This window comes from Corythoichthys intestinalis, chromosome 2, assembly GCF_030265065.1.
Source record: "Corythoichthys intestinalis isolate RoL2023-P3 chromosome 2, ASM3026506v1, whole genome shotgun sequence".
Taxonomy (NCBI): domain Eukaryota; kingdom Metazoa; phylum Chordata; class Actinopteri; order Syngnathiformes; family Syngnathidae; genus Corythoichthys; species Corythoichthys intestinalis.
This window is the reverse complement of record NC_080396.1, coordinates 46,880,101-46,901,021: the sequence shown is the minus strand read 5'-3', so window position 1 is coordinate 46,901,021 and position 20,921 is coordinate 46,880,101. Positions and strand designations below refer to the sequence as shown.

The 20,921-nt window shown below is 38.4% G+C and overlaps 1 protein-coding gene across 1 annotated transcript in view; it reads right to left on the bottom strand.

Annotated features, from left to right (window-relative positions):
- The window catches only part of LOC130908523 (ATP-binding cassette sub-family C member 4-like), a 69,387-nt gene that overhangs the window by 13,130 nt on the left and 35,336 nt on the right, over nucleotides 1-20,921 (bottom strand). The window contains exons 8-16 of the mRNA XM_057824024.1: nucleotides 14,414-14,663; nucleotides 13,977-14,078; nucleotides 7,056-7,145; nucleotides 4,133-4,324; nucleotides 3,074-3,168; nucleotides 2,912-2,998; nucleotides 2,597-2,693; nucleotides 2,142-2,360; nucleotides 736-873 (exon numbers count right to left, since the gene is read on the bottom strand). Of these exons, the coding sequence (XP_057680007.1) occupies nucleotides 736-873; nucleotides 2,142-2,360; nucleotides 2,597-2,693; nucleotides 2,912-2,998; nucleotides 3,074-3,168; nucleotides 4,133-4,324; nucleotides 7,056-7,145; nucleotides 13,977-14,078; nucleotides 14,414-14,663 (1,270 nt within the window). The remainder of the gene's footprint in view (nucleotides 1-735; nucleotides 874-2,141; nucleotides 2,361-2,596; nucleotides 2,694-2,911; nucleotides 2,999-3,073; nucleotides 3,169-4,132; nucleotides 4,325-7,055; nucleotides 7,146-13,976; nucleotides 14,079-14,413; nucleotides 14,664-20,921) is intronic.

Below are 20,921 nucleotides of genomic sequence, written 5' to 3'. Positions count from 1 at the left end.
CACATTGGAAGCCCAGAGCCCGAGATTGAACTCAGAACTGTAAGGCGGACGTGCTAACCACTTTTGTGCAAAGTTTTCAGCTTCTCTCATGCCATGTCAATGTCATTTTCCTAAAGCCTTCAATGGGTTAAAGTGCCGGCCCCTGATACATAAAAACTGTTAGCCATGGCTGTTTTTCTTTAACCAATCAAATTCCAAATTTATCTAACAAAGTGAGCTACAAAGCTCCCCACATTTTAGGCCTCTAATTGGTTAAGCTAAATAATCTTGCTATGTTTAGGTATACTCCTAATTGTTTGATCATTTATGCACACAATTGATGAATTACAGACGAAAAAAAATGTTATTTTTAAAGCGGACTTAAAAAACTGGACTTTGTGAGCCCAGCTCAGGCAACTTTTGCTTGTTGTCTCTTTGCTGGCTCAATTTAGAAAATGATTTATTCTGCACTTGTAGAGCAACACATGGAAGCGCGAGAGCTATCATACAAGTTTGAGCAAAGACAGGACTGATCTATAAAGATCTATAAATAAGTCTCTCGTGACTACAGTGATATAGTGTAATCGAGCTCCATGAACTGTGTAGCACCACTGCAAAGGTTACTCGTTAGTAACTTCAAAAAGAAACATTTGAATGTCTTAGGGGCGTTCCAGATTCAACTAGTCAGTAGAGACAATAAAACTGTCACTATAATATTTTCTATCACTTCAAGAAATACTGTAAGATCTGACTCACCTCAGCGATGACACTGAGCAGTACAATAGCCAGTAAGATCAGAGGATGACAGTGGGCGGTAAAATACTTGACATAAATGTCCCTACTGACATTTCCTTCAGCACGGGCCTCCTCCTCTTCAGTATGTGCATTTTCAACCTGAAAAACATGTGAAGGTTTAAATCACATCACAGTAGGGCTGCTCTTTTGTATATTAGTGTAAAAATGTAATGCAGGAGTGCCCAAATCCAGTCCTCAAGAGCCTCATCCAGCTTGTTTTCCATGTCGCCCTCCTTTAACACACCTGAATCAAATGATCAGCTCATCAGCAAGCTTCGCAGGAGCTTGATAACGATCCTGAATATTGAATTCAGGTGTGTTGGAGGCGGGAGACACGGACAACAGTGAAAATAGTGGGGATTAAACAACAATAAAAGCCAATATTTCCAAAATGAAGATGAAATTGCTGTTAGCAGACATTTTTAAATGCCAGAACTGTTTAAGGCAACCAAATGCGAGTATTTCAGATAGTTCGTAATTGCTCGTGATGTCAGTTATAACCACGATTTCTTAAGCTACTGCGATGGCGATGGTATTTACACCCAAGTCGCGATTTATATGGTCATAATATAGAAAGACTTTGCATAAAGAAAAGGAGAATGTTGTGAATTTTGTGGAACTCGTGTTGCCCGTCAGTCTGTGTTTGGTCTGGTGTGTTGCTCTGTTATGGTCATGTAGTGTATAGTTGTTTCACAGATTTTAGCCCCCCCCCAAAAAAAAAAAAAAAAAAAAAAAAAAAATTAAGAGAATGAAGCGCAGGTATGCTTCGGTGTTCGGCTTTTGGCTGTACGAACAGGACAGATGATAAATACTATAATCCACGGGACATAGTCGGCTGCAAATACTCAGGTCTTTAACACATACAAAAGCTTCGAAAGTCTATTCGGCACATTTTTTTCTTTTTCTTTTTTTATGTTGTATATGTACGAGTAAAATGATGCGGTCAGGCCATCTGAAAAAAATAAACCAGGATCAAATATTTTAAAGATGACACTGCTCCAAGATGGGAAGAAAGAGAACGAGCGGGACATCAGAACAGGTATAATACCTTTAAAGAGTGTCCACCTACTTTATGTTTCCATCACACCACACATAGGCAAATACACACACAAGCACTTTTACACAAAGAGTAAGATTCATTCAAAATAGCTTTTGGCATTCACCCACATCCATAAATTATTAGAAAGACAGACCAAATTTAAGGACAAAGTAGACCACATGAGTTTTGAGCAGCTAAGTAATAATAATAATTTTGAAAAAGACTAAAAGTTCAACCCAAAAACACTAAGGAACCACAATTTAGCAAGCTTGAATGGAAATATGCAAGGGTTTACTGTATAAGCAAAATATGGAATTCTGCTGCTTACGGGACATAGATCAGGGCCACTTCCCTCTGGGGGCAGGAGAGTGCTGTTCGAGTGGTTCGAAGTGTTCGAGTTATCTGTCTTCTTGCTAAGGAGTGACTCCCTTTCACAGCTGGCTGACAAATACGGATGTTCCTGTTCATCCTGGCTTTTTGTAAGGAATCCCACATCCAGCTCAAAGCTCTGCAACTCACTGTAGGTACCCTGGGCGATGATACGACCCTTAGAATAAGTAGGAAATGGGCAAAAACTGTCAACCAACAACATCATTATCAACAATGGCTAAAGCAAATGAGATTTAAGAATGTATATCAAAAATTAAATTTTAGAAAGATGCCATCGAAATTAAGCTTTTTATAAGAATACAGCGCTTTTAGACAAACACGTTATGAAAATTTTCCCAAGATGTTCTAGAAATGCGCAACACTATTAATGACAATCAAGTTAGTGACACCAACCTCCTTGACCACCACTATGTGATCAACTGCTCCCAGATTTTGAAGTTGGTGAGTAACCAGAATGCGACACTTGTTCTTCAGCAGGCCACAGATGCACCTAATGAAATTACAAAAAGACTCACACTTCAACAAAACTGAAAATGATGATTCATGTGTAAACATGGGTTTATTTGACATTTGGGCAATTAGTTAACCTTTCACACTGTCACTATTGCTGCTTTTTAACATACCCCTTTTTATGTTTGTTTAGTAAAAAAGGTAATAAGCGTTATTTTACAATATTATAGAATATATTTTAGAATGAGTAATACTCACTTCTCAAAGAGATATTTTCCAACCTCGGCATCCACAGCGCTCAGAGGATCATCCAAGAGGTAGATATCTGCCTCCTCATACACCGCTCTGAGAACGCACACACACACACACAGAATGATTCTCCCTGGAATGTTCCAAAAGGCTAATGGAACATCCTCTCACCTGGCCAAGTTAATGCGAGCCTTTTGCCCGCCGCTGAGGGTGCCTCCCTTGTCACCGATGAGGGTCAGGTCTCCATTCGGGAGTAACTCTAGGTCCTGTGCTCCAATATATCACACAGAGCACAATCTGTAGTGTACGGCAATGTTAGGTCTCAAACATATGTAACCAAAAATGTTCAAAATGAGTGTGCTCCCAACCTGACCTTGTTGATGCAAATGTTAGATTGATTCCTAATTAACTAATTGGCTGCCATTGACGATGACAGACATCAGATCATGCGGCTGTTTTCCTCCTTCTGCTATGAATCTAAATTTGTTTGCCACTAGTATACCTACTATCGATTTGAACTGACAGAATGAACATTCTTTCCTTTATTGCCAGCATTCACAGTTCATTCATTGTTGTCAGTAGCAGGCAAAGAGTTAACAAAATGATTGACAAGCAGCCAATTGAATGTCGGCATTGGACAGGCATGCCTGCCTTCTCTTTGAGAATCACAACACTAAAGTTTGTATACAAAAACTACCCCCCCACACACACATATATACACAGTATTTGGGTGAAATACTGTTTGAAACAATGATTGAAGGAAGCATGGGTATGAAGACTTGTCGGCCCTAATAAGCCACGATTGTTCTCTTGAACTAAAATATGTTATGAGAAACATAAAATATTGCTATTGATTTAAACATCCATAATATTTATTACATATTTTGACTTGGGGAGATGGCCATATTTTATGCACGCAATGCAAGCTGGGGGTCTGGACGCAGCTCGGTTGGGAATATGTCACCACCCAGAGTGCATTGCGACAGCAACAACAATGGCGACCTACTAGTTAAAAAACTTAAAAAAAATTCTAAAACCGAAAACATCAAGAAAGGGGTTTTACATCGAATTATTCTAACTGATACTAACATTTATCTTTAAAGAACTACAAAATTCCTCATAGCCGGGGTTCCTTTTAAAGGGCGGTCCCTATTATTTACAAACACTATGAGAAGGCCGAATGTATACAGCTTGACTAAATCAGAGGCTCATGTTTTCCAATTAACTTACCTTCTTTAGAGCACAGGCTTTTAATATGCGCTCATACTTCTCAGGATCCATCCTCCTCCCGAACAGGATGTTACTCCGAATGGTTCCTGGAAACACCCATGGCTGCTGGGACGCATAGTTGAGCTGACCTCTGACCGTCAAGGTTCCAGTGTCTTGACATAGCTCGCCCAGAATGGCGCTCAACAAGGACGACTGGTGGAAGAGGGTCGGTAGTGATCGATGAAGGAAACATTTTACGCTTGTCACTAGGGGTGACTGATTATCTCACAAAACGGTGATATAACAATTATCGATACATGGATCAGGAAATAATTCTACTATTTTACTATTGACTAATCCGAGTAGAGATTTGTTTAAGTCGTCCTCTAGTGGTTGGCTGCCATTACTGGGGTGTTTGCACAAGGCCCAGAGTCAGTCAATGTAAACAGAAACGTTAGCTGCTGTTGGCTGTGTGCTGCGGGCAGCAAACATCAACAATGGCGGGTTGGGTACTTCCTGTCAATTTGCTCGGATTAGTGATACATATAATTAACAGAAAACAAGCTCTTTCATCCTTCTGCTGTGAATTGAATTGAGTTTATCACTAGTAGATTTCCAATTCATATGAACTGGGAGGACGTTCATTTGCTACCATCCCTTAAACTTCAAACTTATTTACGATCTGTGGCGGCCAATAGCATATCGATAACATTTTGGGATACTAAGTATCACAATACAGGACTGTCTCAGATAATTAGAATATTGTGATAAAGTTCTTTACTTTCTGTAATGCAATTAAAAAAACAAAAATGTCACACATTCTGGATTCATTACACATCAACTGAACTATTTCAAGCCTTTTATTATTTGAATATTGCTGATTTTGGCTTACAGCTTAAGAAACCTCAAAAATCCTATATCAAAAAATTAGAATACTTCCTCAGACCAAGTAAAAAAATAATTTTATAACAGCAAAACTAAATCAAACATTTGAAAATGTCCATTGATGCACTCAGTACTTGGTTGGGAATCCTTTTGCACGGATTACTGCATCAATCCGGCGTGGCATGGAGGCAATCAGCCTGTGGCATTGCTGAGGTGTTATTGATGCCCAGGATGCTTCGATAGCGGCCTTCAGCTCATTTGCATTTGTAGGTCTGGTGTCTTTCATCTTCTTCTTAACTATACCCCACAAATTCTCGATGGGGTTCAGGTCAGGGGAATTAGCAGGCCAATCAAGGACAGTGATGCCATGGTCAGTGCACCAGTTACTGGTGGTTTTGGCACTGTGGGCAGGTGCCAGATCATGCTGGAAAATGAAATCCTCATCTCCATAGAGCTTTTCAGCAGATGGAAGCATGTAGTGCTCTAAAATCTCTTGGTACACAGTTGCATTTACTCTGGACTTGATGAAACACAGTGGACCAACACCAGCAGCTGACATGGCTCCCCAAACCATTGCTGACTGTGGGAACTTCACACTGGATTTCAAGCAACTTGGATTTTGCTCCTCTCCAGCCTTTCTCCAGACTCTGGCGCCTTGACTTCCAAATGAAATGCAAAACTTGCTTTCGTCTGAAAAGAGGACTTTGGACCACTCTGCAACTGTCCAGTGCTTCTTCTCCATAGCCCAAGTCAGACGCTTCTTCCGTTGTCTTGAGTTCAGAAGTGGCTTGACCATGGGAATACGGCTATTGTAGCCCATTTCCCGGACACGTCTGTGAACTGTGGCTTTTGATACCTGGACTCCAGCTTCAGCCCACTGTCTTTGAAGCTCCCCCAAATTCTGGAAGCGGCTCTTCTTCACAATTTTGTTAAGGCTGCGGTCATCTCTCTTGGTTGTGCAGCGTTTCCGGCCACATTTTTCCCTTCCAACAGACTTTTTGTGGATATGCTTTGAAACTGCACTCTGTGAACAGCCTGCTCTTTGAGAAATTTCTTTTTGTGTCTTACCCTCCTGATGGAGGGTATCAATGATGGTCCTCTGGACAGCAGTCAGATCAGCAGTCTTCCCCATACTTGTGATTTAGTTTACTGAACCAAGCTGAGTGTTTTTAAGGCTCAGGAAACCCTCGCAGGTGTTTCGAGTTAATTAGATGATTCAGGTGATTAGTTGAATAGCCTACTTGTATACTTTTTCATGATATTCTAATATTTTGAGATAGGATTTTTGAGTTTTCTTAAGCTGTAAGCCAAATTCAGCAATATTAAAATAATAAAAGGCTTGAAATAGTTCATTTGATGTGTAATGAATCCAGAATGTATGACATTTTTGTTTTTTTAATTGCATTACAGAAAGTAAAGAACTTTATCACAATATTCTAATTATCTGAGACAGTCCTGTATATCACCATTTCGATATTTTGTCACACCTCTGCTTGTCACTGATTTTGAGAGTGTATTCAACTATGGTTTTTCAACTTTATACACTGAAGACAATCAACCTTGAAAAATATGTGGCTCTTCAAATCTCCAAGTATGACATTAATTAATAATGGCAAAGGTTTTATTGCCCCCCAAAAATATTTAACGTTATTCAAAGCCACTGTATTTTACGTTAAATACAACTGAATGTGTACAGGTGTTAAAAAAAATACAAGCTTGTCCTTAACTCATTCATGACCAAACATCAAGTCACAAGACATCACTTTCTTTCAAGCACCACAGAATATTGTGTTATATGGCTACATGAACACAGAATTTACAAAAACAAAAATTCGATTCCGGATTTTCATCATCGTTTGTTTCTACTTGTTTGTTCTTTAGTTATGAGCAGTTGAAATATATAAACAACATTGTTTATGCGTCTTTGGTAGTGAATGAGTTGAGTGGCCTGTGTTTTTTTTTTAATGGGGTTTATTTATTTATTTTGAAACAGTCCTTCCACACATCTTTTGCTAACCATTTCGGCATGTACGACACACGTAGTTGCGCTTAATCTCACCTTTCCTGACCCCACTGGTCCTATTACAGCTAAGAGCTGGTGTGATTTCACAGTGAGGGAGATGTCTTGGAGGGATGGTGAATCCAGAAGCTGAAACAAATAGACAAAGTGGTGATTTAAACTAGGGCTGCAGCTATCGAATATTTTAGTAATCAAGTAATCGACTGAAAATTCTATCGATTAATCGAGTAATCGGATAAAACAAATATATTTTTAGGTGAAGAGCAATTATAAATAAACATGAGAAAACAAGACATTTCATCTAATCTTGAACCATTTTCAGTCAATCAATGTCTTTATTTTCGATGTATATTGTTGAAAACAGCCAACAATTGCATCTCAGTTGTAACTAGAATAAAAAAAAAAAGACTAATTCACTGCTTTCACTCAAAAAACCTTTAGATCTTATTAAAAAAAAAAAAAAAAAAAAAAAAAAAAAAATATATATATATATATATATATATATATATATATATATACTGTATATTTTTATTATATTATGTATATACAGGATATACTGTATGTATATATTTTCCCCAAGTGGAAGCTTCCATGATCCTAATAAATTTAATAATTTAAAAAATATATATATATATCCTAGGGCTGTCAAAATTATCGCGTTAACGCGCGGTAATTAATTTTTTAAATTAATCACGTTAAAATATTTAACGCAATTAACGCACATGTCCCGCTCAGACAGTATTCTGCCTTTTGGTAAGTTTTACAGCAGGCTTTTTGTGCTGTCTAACAGCGAACTCTTGTGGTCGCTTTGCGACATGGTTTATTTTTTTTCTTGCCAGTTCAATATGGCTGCACGACGTCTCGGGCTGACGCCTACGTTGTAATGTTGTGCTTATATGATCCTTGGACAAGATTTGTCCGTAAGTATGGTTGTTGTAAAGAATGTACATATTATGTTAGTAAGCGAAATGTTCTATTTTTTGTATGAGACGCTTTTTGTTTATGTTTAGTGAACCTGTATAGCGTGCTAAGCTAACATTGTTGCTAATGCAATGCTTGTGTACTTTTTTTTGTTGTAGTTTTACGACGGTCTAAAGAGGACAATGGTTTGTGGCAATTTTATTAATAAATCAGATGAAAAAGGGAGAAGTCTGATTATTAAGGCTAGAGCTGGGAATCTTTGGGCACCTAACGATTCGATTACGATTCAGAGGCTCCGATTCGATTATAAAACGATTATTGATGCACCACCCCCTCCTTTTTTTTTTTTTTTTTTTTTTAAATTAAATGTTTTGTACATTAGTTCCAAAATTGTTCAAAAATCCTCTCAGGCTAAACCAAACTACTATTTCAGTATCAAGTTAACATATAGCAGTAAACAAATATACAAAAATAACAGTAAATAAAAAACTCCAGTCCCCATTCTGTAACAGCAGCTTTAAACTACATTCAATTAATTTAATGTTGTGAATCAACTGTTAAAGTTGTTAAAATTGCTCCCGTTATTCCATAATTTCCCTTTTGTCTACTTTCGACATGTGAAAGATTTAAAACTATTTTAAAGATAGATTCAAGTCAATATTTGACCGATTTAGGAGTATTTTAGATCAAAAGTTAATTAGGTTTGCTTGGAAGGTTCGCTACAACAGCCTTGCAGGGAAGTGTACTGCTTTAAGATGGCGGCCGTTTACTAACGCCCGTATCTAGTTTTTTGTAGATGTGCTGCTCACGCTACCGAATCAATGGTGCATCTAGTCCTATATAAATGATATCTACCATTACATTATGTGGATGACGTACTTTGTAGCAGCTTTTCGGCAGCAGTCAGGTATGTTGTTGTGTTTTTTTATCTCGTGGCATGAGTTGAGCTAGAGCCGTGAGTTGAGCATTGGCATTACCCGAGGGGCCGGGTAATGAGAAGCATGATGTTTAGCTACTCTTGCTGCGTTCTTCCTTGTTGCGCCCCAAAGACCGCGCGGCGCGCTGAGTGTGTTGTACTTCCGCTTTACTTGGCATATTTCAATAATCGGAATTTGGATGTTTGTGAATCGTTCTCGAATCTTCCACGGCCGAATCGCGAATAATCTAAGAATCGGAAATTTTGCACACCTCTAATTAAGGCGTCGTTCACTAGCTGTCTAGCTTTGGAAAAAGTAGACGCTTCGGAGTGAGGACAGCATAGACAGATTTAAATGACAGTAGAGTGAAATGCCCACTACAGTCCTTATGTACCGTATGTTGAATGTACAGTGGGGAGAACAAGTATTTGATACACTGCCCATACTTGTTCTCCCCACTGTATATATCCATCTTGTGTCTTATCTTTCCATTCCAACAATTTATTTTACAGAATATATATAATTTACAGAAAAATATGGCATATTTTATAGATGGTTTGAATTGCGATTAATTGCGATTAATTTATTTTTAAGCTGTAATTAACTCAATTAAAAATTTTAATCGTTTGACAGCCCTAATATATACAGAACTGTGCAAACATTTTAGGCAGGTGTCCTGCCTAAAACTTTTGCACAGTACTGTATATATAAATATATATATACATACAGTATATATCCCTAAAAATGCCGTTACGCTTGATAACACACATCACTTAAAAGTTAGGATTTTTTCCCTCATGTTTCAATTGAATTTCTATTTGTGTCAAGCCATTTTTAAGTTCTAGTTAAGTTTTAAGTTAGTCTAAACTGTAAGTCCTAATAGGATTTTGAGTTTTTGCAGTGTTCAAAATAAATGTATGATACAGGCTGTATTGGAGCACATTAGGGACCAGTGCTACTTGGTGTTTTATCTAGCAATGACTACTGAGCTAAAATTGATAGTTAGCATTATTGAGTTTTTATTTTACACCCTCATCACTCCACAACGCTATGTTATGTTAAAGCCTGTATGTAAGACACGTTAGCCACGCATCGACAGTGGTCACAATTAATAGAAACCTAGGCCTCCGCAGGGCTAACGTTACGTGAGCTAGTGACGGTAACGTTAATCTTATTTATTAGCGCTTAGCGCTCTACTGCTTTAAGATGGCGGCTGTTTACTAACGCTGCCCAGACGCGTCCAAGTCTGTAATTCACATCTAGTGGGGCGGCCGTGGCGCAGTCGATAGCTGGAGTTGTCCTTGGACCCAAGAGTCAGTGGTTCGATTCTCGGCTACGACTGCCTACTGTCGAAGTGCCCTTGGGCAAGGCACTGAACCGTGATTTACCACCCCAGTGGGTTGACAGCGCCTTGCATGGCAGCAGCCCATTGGTGTGTGAATGTGTGCGTGAACGGGTAAATGTGTGCTCATGTAAAGGGCTTTGGGCATGGTAACCATGGAGATAAATGCCCTATATAAGTACTGTCCACTAGTTCAACATACATGTGATCTCTATGAGACTCATCAGACGCTACCTGCTACCAACGTAGCATCGTGCGGTATTTAGCAACGTTTTGTTTTTTTTTGCTTCTTCCTCTACGCACGTAACATCAGCGCGTTGTCATGCATTAAAAGTAGTCCGAGCAAAACGTGATGTATAGAGCTGTCAAAATAAACGATTACTCGAGGTGAATAAAATTACTCGGATCAGTTTTTAAACTCGAGTTACTCGAGTTGTTTAAGTATTCGTTTCAGCTCTAATTTAAACTTTGTTCACATTCATAATGAGCATGAAGGTCATTTTCGTTTAAGGCGTTTAGTGATTTATTTATAACCTTTCTTTTCCAGGGTGGAATGATTAGGAAACACAATTTTTGCTGAGTTTGGTCTGAGAGCTGTTTTTAACTCAATTTTGGGCACAGAATTTAAAAATAGTCTGGTTTTCTCTAACAGGTTTTTGAACTATAGTGTCCTGTTTGCTTAAAAATACGGTACAAATTCATTGTATGTTCAAATACAGTATTGACATATAATGAAATATGAAAGAAACGAGGCATTGCTGCAAGTAAGTAGTAATAACATTGTAAGCTGTGAAGAAAACTAGAAAAAAACTGACTGCAATTTTGGAATTAGCATACTAAATTAAATTTTAATCAACATAAAAATCAGACTTTTTTTTTTTCAAAATTGTTTCCCAGTATTATTCAACATATACAAGTATCTTCTCTGATTTATATAAAAATTTTTTTTAAAAAAACAGGAAAAAAAACCCAACAAAGTTAGTAACCAGTGAGTAGTTGTAAAGGATCTTGAGTGGCTGTAAAATTGGAAAAGTGTTTTGTCTGGATTGGCTTTCCCAAAGTTTCAACCTCTACTATATAAAATGTGTACCCTGCTTAAAAGTATCTGTGCCAGGGAAATAAAAGAATAGAACTCTACCAATTGCTCCAAGGAGAGAGGTCAAATTCAAGCAGGTATAAGCTATATAATTGTCGGAGGCTCCAAAAACCATCCAGTTTAACCCTATATTGCCAAATGTATCACATTTGATACACCTAAAATTTCATGATTTTGAGACTGATTCAGACTTTTGACATATCTTTTTGGGGAAAAAAAATATGTATGCAAGTCAACACATGCATCTGCAGGTTCCATGAGAGAAAAAAAAACAGGATCTAGCAAGGGTTATAGAGATCAGAGCGCTTATTACACATGTTCATTTTGACTTTCCTTTTTACAAATTTGAAAAAAAAAAAAGGTTTCATTAGGACCTTATTTTTCAAATTTTGGGATTCTCTGATAATTGCTTCATGTTGCAGGTACTTAAGGGTTAAGTAAATCTGCCTAATGGACATTAAAAAATGTGAGTTAAGAGAACCATATATTTTTGTTGCTGTATGAAAACTTCTCATGCTGTCCCAAACAAAAAACCTCTTCTTAAAGCAAGTTTTGTGGCCATAATAATGCATTCCTATGGTCTAACCTATGAGCAACATGCAGTTAAACCTCAGTAAATGCAAGTTGTTGTTCTGCAAAATAAATGTCAAAATAGCAAAGTGCTCATGTGGGTTGAATCAGGAAGGGGATTTTATGGAATAGGATTCTGGCAAACTCTTTGCGACTTTCCTCAAACGATTCTCTTAATGTTCAATGTACTCGAACAAAACACTGCTGTCTAGCTCTGAAACTTTACAGTGGGGCAAATAAGTATTTAGTCAACCACTAATTGTGCTAGTGGTCCCACTTGAAAATATTAGGGAGGCCCGTAATTCTTCTTTCACATTGTTTGATTTTTAAAGAATTTATTTCCAAATTAGAGTGGAAAATAAGTATTTGGTCCCCAACAAACAAGCAAGATTTCTGGCTCAAAGAGGTCTAACGTCTTCTAACGAGGTCTAAAAAGGCTCCACTCGTTACCTGTATTAATGGCACCTGTTTTAACTCATTATCGGTATAAAAGACACCTGTCCAAAATCTCCGTCAGTCACACTCCAAACTCCACTATGGCCAAGACCAAAGAGCTGTTGAAGGACACCAGGGACAAAATTGTAGACCTGCACCAAGCTGGGAGGACTGAATCTGCAATAGGTAAAACACTTGGTGTAAAGAAATCAACTGTGGGAGCAATTATTAGAAAATGGAAGACATACAAGACCACTGATAATCTCCCTCGATCTGGGGCTCCATACAAGATCTCACCCCGTGGCGTCAAAATGATAACAAGAACGGTGAGCAAAAATCCCACAACCACACGGGGGGACCTAGTGAATGACCTATGAAGAGCTGGGTCCACAGTAACAAAGGCTACTATCAGTAACACAATGCGCCGCCAGGGACTCAAATCCTGCACGTGTCCCCCTGCTGAAGCCAGTACACGTCCAGGCCCGTCTGCGGTTCGCTAGAGAGCATTTGAGTGATCCAGAAGAGGACTGGGAGAATGTGTTATGGTCAGATGAAACCAAAATAGAACTTTTTGGTAGAAACACAGGTTCTCATGTTTGGAGGAGAACGAATACTGAATTGCATCCGAAGAACACCATACCCACTGTGAAGCATGGGGGTGGAAACATCATGTTTTGGGGCTGTTTTTCTGCAAAGGGAGCAGGACGACTGATCTGTGTAAAGGAAAGAATGAATGGGGCCATGTATTGACAGATTTTGAGTGAAAATCTCCTTTCATCAGTAAGGGCATTGAAGATGAGACGTGGCTGGGTCTTTCAGCATGACAATGATCCCAAACGCACAGCCAGGGCAACAAAGGAGTGGCTTGTAAGAAGCATTTCAAGGTCCTGGAGTTGCCTAGCCAGTCTCCAGATCTCAACCCTATAGAAAATCTGTGGAGGGAGTTAAAAGTCCATGTTGCCCAACGACAGCCCCAAAACATCACTGCTCTAGAGGAGATCTGCATGGAGGAATGGGCCAAAATACCAGCAACAGTATTTGAAAAGCTTGTGCAGAGTTACAGAAAACGTTTGGCCTCCGTTATTGCCAACAAAGGGTACATAACAAAGTATTGAGATGAACTTTTGGTATTGACCAAATACTTATTTTCCACCATGATTTGCAAATATTTAAAAAAAAAATCAAACAATGTGATTTTCCGTTTTTTTTCCCCCCCAGATTCTGTCTCTCATGGTTGAGGTTTACCCATGTTGACAATTACAGGCCTCTCTAATATTTTCAAGTGGGAGAACTTGCACAATTAGTGGTTGACTAAATAATTATTTGCCCCACTTTTTTTCCCTATTGCACGCAAACAACCCCAAATATGTATTATACAATAATAGACTAATCGTTCCATTTTTTAGTATTATCGTCATTACACGTTTCTTTTTTTGCCAATACTGGTGCCCCTTTGTATTGGCATCCCCAAAAAAGTCTAAGAACGGGCATTGTGGTGGTAATCTTTTAAAGCTCATTGAGCTGGAGTCTCATGATGAAATGACTTAGTGCATGACGGTGGTTCAACCTCTGGATTTTAGTAATCTGGCACATGTTTTCCAGAAGATTTTTGCTATTAAATTGTGTGACTACAAGAAAGTTTGACCTTAGAGGTGACAAAAACGGAGTAGAACGATTACCTTATCCCAGTAGCATGTCAGCCTCTTCAACTCAATGCTGTTTGGGTTCTTTTCCTCCAGTGTTAACGTTCTTGTACTCATTTCATCCAGCAGGAGGAAATTCTGTTGAGTATTTATTACAAAAACGATCTGATAACTACTATCATACAGACATACTAAAATAAAGAAGTCTGAAAAAATAAAACACAAAAGAAGTAGTTCTGAAGCATTTCCAGCAAGTACATGAAAAAAATACTACTGCTGTAAAAATTAAGATGCAGCTATTCTGTTTTTCAAAGTTAAATGCAACTGAACTATACTTAATGTCAGAGTCCAGATACGTAGAAAGTCCAGTGAAGTACAGAATCCTTGTATCCCACCAATGGAGGTGAGTGACTGACAAATTTCTTAAGTAATGTTTTCAAGGAGTGGTTAAAACAATGAGGTAAGAGTGGTACCTTGATCCTGTGAATACTGACGATGGTCTCTGACAGTTTTTCAATAGCCAGTGGGAAGAAGAGTGTGACCGTGAGCTTGATGGTTCCGTATAGGGACACCGTGACGAAAACTCGACTGGCGCTGATGCTATTGCCCACCAGTGCGTAGACCAAGAAGGTGACATAAACCACAATTTTACTGCTGGCAAAGAACGAGGCCATGTTGAGTCCTCGCAGATAGGAGCTCTTCATGATTTGGTTTATTTCCTGTCTGAAGACACAAGAGCAAACGTGGAAAACTGTGGTTTTCGTACGACCAAGTTTTTGCATGATTTGTTTTTTGTAAGTTTGTGCCAGTTTTCGTACAAATGTCTGGTGTTTGTACATGAACTTGTGATTGAGACATTAAATGCCACAACTGTTTCTCCAAAACACATGAGTTTCATGCCATGAAGGCCAGGGGTCGTCAGACAGAAAAGCTCAATAAGCCTCTCTATCTCTCCAGGACCACGTGTCTTCTTCAAAGGAACAACCTCCAAGACCAAGATAAGATATAAATCCACCCTCATCTGCTTGCAGAGAAAAAAAACCCCACCCAAAACACTGCTCATTACTATAAAATGTCTACTTCGCCCTGAACAATTGTATGTCAAGAGACTAACATATTTGCTGAACTTGTCGAAAACAAGAAAACCACAAATGTTGAGACAAACAGAGAACCCTGCAACCTCTGAGAAAAAGAATGCGCCATGTAAGATAATTCCATAAAATACAACCTTACACTACAGCTGACTGTCACAGAAAAAGCCTGCTTTGCATAAAGTACTGTAATTTCCCCAATATAATGCACACTTTTTTCCCCAAAAAACAACTTGTAAAATCATGGTGCGCATTATACAAGGGATGGAGACAGATATATATATATATATATATATATATATATATATATATATATATATATAATTTATATATATAAAAACCGATATTTTTTTTTTATTGACACGGCCATGTTGTGTTGAAGAAATGTATGCGCCGATCTGTTGCCGACCATTACGGTACGTGACGTCACCATTTTGTTTCGGTAATACTTCACTCTGATCGGTCGAATGATTTTGTCTGTGTTAAATACAGCTTTTTTCACTCTTCATAAAGCACAGAATTTAGTTTCTTGAACTCATTTGAGTCAACTTTTATTGCAGCTCCGCAACTCGGACCATAACAAACGTAACACAACACAGACTTCCTGTGTCCGTCAACTATATCTGTCCCTCGGGAAACTCAAACCCAAATAACAAAAGTTCCTATTGCTACATTCTAGTCCACAGCGATCAACTCTTTCAGATTTCCGGCTTAATTTCTCACTTTTATTTTACCGTATCAATCCATGGAAGAAACATTTATTCATCATGATGAAACGAGCAAGTTATACAGCAGCCTTTAAAAGAAAAGTCACATCTGTTTTGTTTTCTCCTGGATTCTGGCAAATTGAAGAAGTTATCAGATCATAGTATTCCTGTACATATTGTCAGTTTACGGTAATTTTTTGAACTACCAATGTGCTATGCTTGTGCTGTGTTTCACCAGTCAGTAAAATTACATTTCTGTATCTGTACACGAGCTCTGTTTTCTTGTATTCTTCTATTTATTGGTGCTAAAATTAGGGTGTGCGTTATACACGGGTACAATAATTTCCCCTAGATTTTACAAGTAAATCTGGGGTGCGCATTATACACGGGTGCGCCTTATATTCGGGAAATTACGGTATGCTGACATGCTCGCTGATGAGTCTAGGAAGCCCTCAAAGCTGCTTTTCTTCCATAACAAATTCCCGTCACTCAACATTGTCTGAATAGACAGTACTGTATATACGTAACAGGGGTCTGGAACCTTTTTGGCTGAGAGAGCCATGAACATCACATATTTTTAAATGTAATTCCGTGAGAGACATACAATAGGTTTAAAACTAAAAATATAAGTAATGTGTGCATTTTATGTTATTTCAACACTTTTAAAGTACAATAAGTCTCTGAATTCTTTTTAATAACATTGTTATGCTGTTGCTAATCAATTATAAGTATTTCTTACTAATGCGACTTCTGGTGCTGCATGGTTTTGCTGATGGCTTCATAGTCTGGTTGATACTTGGTGAGGTTAAGCTTCATGCAGGCATTGAGAAACTTAGGATGCATCTCTTTTCATGTTTACGAAGAAGCGACATGAATCCTCTGTTTTCCCCCACCATGCACGGAGCACCATCACTGCACACCAAAACAAGTTTATCCATTGGTAGATTTTTTTCTTTATCGAACTCTGTGAAAGACTTGAATAAATCCTCCCCTCTTGTTGTCCATTTCATAGTCAAAACCTTGCAATCACGCTGAACTGGGATAAACTGCTTACGTCTATTGACTCATCCAAAGCGAAAGAAAAAAACGGTGCCGCATTTATGTCCTTCACTTGCGTTGCCTCATTTTGATTTGACATCATGATGGTACGGTCGTGAACAGTTCTTGCCGACAGAGGCATGTCTTTTATCAGTTCAATTATCTTGTCTTTATCCGAAAAGTTGTCAAAAACTCTACACAAAGGCAAATTCCTCTGTCCATTCCTGCTGAAAGGTACGATACTCCTTGTCTTTTGTTTTTATTTTAACCATCTTTTCAAAAGGGTTTCTAAAATTAGCTGACAACGCAGAAAACGAAACTGAAAAAGAGGGGAGTTTACTACTTGATCTCATGCACATGCGCACATCGGCCGTTATTTTCGACAGCAAAATACAGCAACCCCACTTGAACAGTGTCTCTGCCTCATCTGCGTTTCCTATGCGATTGATAGATAGATAAATAGATAAATAGACACAACGACATATATGTTTGCCAATTTCCCACTAAAATTACTGCAAACAGGGTTTCGAGTCGCCGATAACCGTTGCCGTTTCGCGCAATGCGCAAAGGAATAGAACAAAACTTAAAAAAAAAAAAAATTTTAAGATTTGTTTGTGAGCCACATGCAGACGTCAAAAGAGCCAGAGCTGGCTCGCGAGCCAAAGGTTCCCAACCCCTGGTATATAAGATGCAGAACATCTTTGAGTGATATTATTGTTTTTCATTGTGGCCATGCCTACAGATAAAGTTTTGTGACCATTTGGCAAGATCTCACATGACACCCTTTATCTTGAAGGGCTGTAGTCCAAGGTACAATCCATAAAGTACATGGAAGAAATAACTTTTGCAACTGCACATATCGATCATTTGTCTATCATATGGATTTAATGTAGAAAAAACCCTTCAGCCCAGTTCAAATGTTCCAAGCCCCCTAAAAGTCTGAACATTGGTTTACAACGCACCAGAACAAAATAATTATGCTATAGACCCTACTCACGTGACGTCACAGCCACGCCCCCGCGCCATGTTGTCCGTATACTCGTCATGTTAATGCATTACCGCTTCGTAAATTCCTCCTATTATGGCGTGTTTTTCTGCTCGTTAACATTATTAATCAAAATGGTGAAGGCGTGTGTGGCGGTCGGTTGCAAAAACAGAGAAGATAGATGGAGAGACTTGGAAGTTTTACCGTATTCCGAGAGACCCGGAGAGTAGAGCGAGATGGACTGCTGCAATTCGACGAGAAAACTGGGCTCCAAACGACTACCACAGATTATGTAGTAGTTAGGGCTGGGCGATATGGCCTTAAACATGTATCACGATAAATTGAGCAGATTTATCTCGATAACGATAAATGACAATAAATTTGCCCAAGCGGACTGTTATATAATTTGAAAATCAATCAATGCATGAAATACAGATTAACTATTTCTTGTTGATTTATTTACCAGCATTCAATTTGATATACTGTATTTAACAATTGTACATGCAGTCTAAACATTAAATTTATAAAAATTAGGGCTGTCAAAATTATCGCGTTAACTGGCGTTAATTATTTTTTTTAATTAATCACGTTAAAATATTTGACGCAATTAACGCACTTGCCCAGCTCAGACATATTTAAATGTCACTAGAGTGAAAGGCCCACCTGTTAATTGTGTTTTGCGGAGTTTTTCTGCCCTCTGCTGGCGTTTAGGTGCGACTGATTTTATAGTGTAAGTAATTATTGCCATCAACAATGGCGGGCTACTTGTTTATTTTTTGATTGAAAATTTAACAAATTTTATTAAAACGAAAACATTAAGAGGGGTTTTAATATAAAATTTCTATAACTGATTTAGAACTGATTTATTGTTATAATAAACAAATACAGTCCTTATGTACCGCATGTTGAAAATATATATCCATCTTGCGTCTTATCTTTCCATTCCAACAATAATTTAGAGAAAAATATGGCATATTATATAGATGGTTTGAATTGCGATTAATTACGATTAATTTTTAAGCTGTAATTAACTAGATTAAAAATTTTAATCGTTTGACAGCCCTAATAAAAATGTATTGTAAGCAATAAGAATTCAAGTATGAACATTTATAACAGCGTGTATGACTTGAACAATGTACATTGTCAAAATCAATATGCCTGTGCAAACATGTCACTGTAACACAAATGACTTGCAGCTTGAACAGTACACTTCAAAAAGACAACTTATTGTTAATGGCTGCTGTGATATAATTATTAAATACAAGTGTTTACTTTATGGTTTAAGGGTTTTTTTCCCCCCCAGTGCATTTTTTCATAAATGCACGCACAATAAAAATAGCTGGGGCCATTTCTCGGTCATTATAAGTTTCGCCGTTGGATTGTACTTTATGCAGAATTCTTTACCATCACAAAAGCTATCAGAGGAATCACACACACAGACAGATACAAAATAACGCCACATAGTAATTGCTAGATGCAGTCCGTGCCCAATCCACTCATTAAGTTCAGCCGTTTCGACAAGGTTAGAGCCTCTATCTGACTCCATAACGTTCATTTGTAGCGTTAGCCGCTAGCTAGCGTTAGCCTGGCTACCAGAAGAAAGCACTGAAAGCACCATCTCCGGAAATCGTGAGAACAAAGGAGGACAGCGGGTGAAAGCCCGTCTGGATGCCACCAAGAGTCTACTAAATGTCGGTTGAAAGTTTGGTGAACCTCCCTTAAGCCACACTCCATCACGTTTTGCTTGTAGCGTTAGCTGCTAGCGTTAGCTTACCGGGCTTTTGTTTGATTGGCTTCCTGATGATCACGTGACTCCCTACGTAAGCACATTCACTGCTTTCTTAAAGGGGAATGAACATAGACGAACAACACAGAATCAAAGCGGGATGAAAAGACTATTTTCTTGTTTTATTAATTTACCGACATGGTCAAAATTACGTCGGTCATCGTTAAGAATTTCGGTGACGGTAAATTTTCGGTTTACCGCCCTGCTCTAGTAGTAGTCATTTTATATCTGGTAAAATGCATTTAATCTATATTTAGAGAGTTTGGGGCATTGCTAGGCTAATCGCCGACAACATACAGTTTCAAATTCAAGATGCTTTTTTGTTCCACCATCTTTATTTTTTGAATAATATTTAGTTGGTAACAAGTGAAAGAAGCTTGCCTCGTCTACGGATCATCGGTTAAACAGGGGTGTCCAAACTTTTTGCAAAGGGGGCCTGATTTGGTGTGGTAAAAATGTGGGGGGCTACCTGGGCTGATTTACGTAGAACAATACATTTAAAGAAATGTTAGCAAGCCCTTCTGTGTGTCACATTTGCTTTATTATTATTTTTTTAAATACATAATTTCAACAGTCGTCTTTGTGGCGTTCTCTTTCTACACTCGGGCTCTTGCGAAATACTGCTGCTGTGCTAGCTTCAAGTTGCTATAATTTCTCGCTGCGTATCTTTCCTGTAATGTTGTCGTACATGTCAGCGTGTCTTGTTATTATCGCGCACATCGAACTCTTTGAAAACAGCGACTGTCTCTTTGCAAATGAGGCAGACACCGTTGTTGCGTGTTTTATTGAAGAAATAGTCCAATATCCACCTATCCTTGAAGCGTCGGCCATCGCAGTCAACTTTTTTCTTTTTTTGATTGTCGCCATTTTAGAAATCACACAGGGTAATGTTGCTTAGAGTGCTGCTCTTAATGTTTTTCAAAGTTTCGTGAGAATAGGTCGAGTTTTTGTGGAAAAGATAGTTGTAGATATCAGGCTAGCAGATGTCAGGAAGAGAGGGCGAAGACAGCGGGTCGAAAAATATCGATTTAGGCATCAAATACGGATCTGGCGAATGGATAAACTGAAGCTTTTCCACGTAACGCCTTTTATGCAATGCATCCAATGAGTTTGCGGTGTCAGATAACACCGGGGCTTCCATGAATTGCTGTATAACTTGCACGACTAATTGAAAACAATGAGAATAGGTCTAAAAAATAGGTACAATATGGTGGCCGGATACAGCGACACGTCATTTTGTGACGTAGGTGAGTAGGGTCTATAGTTATGCAATTAAGCACGCAGCCAAAATTAAATTACTAGTCAACACTCAGGGGGAAAAAACATTACAGTAGAATAGATAGACTAGAGAAGATCAATCCCAGGTAGGCAGAC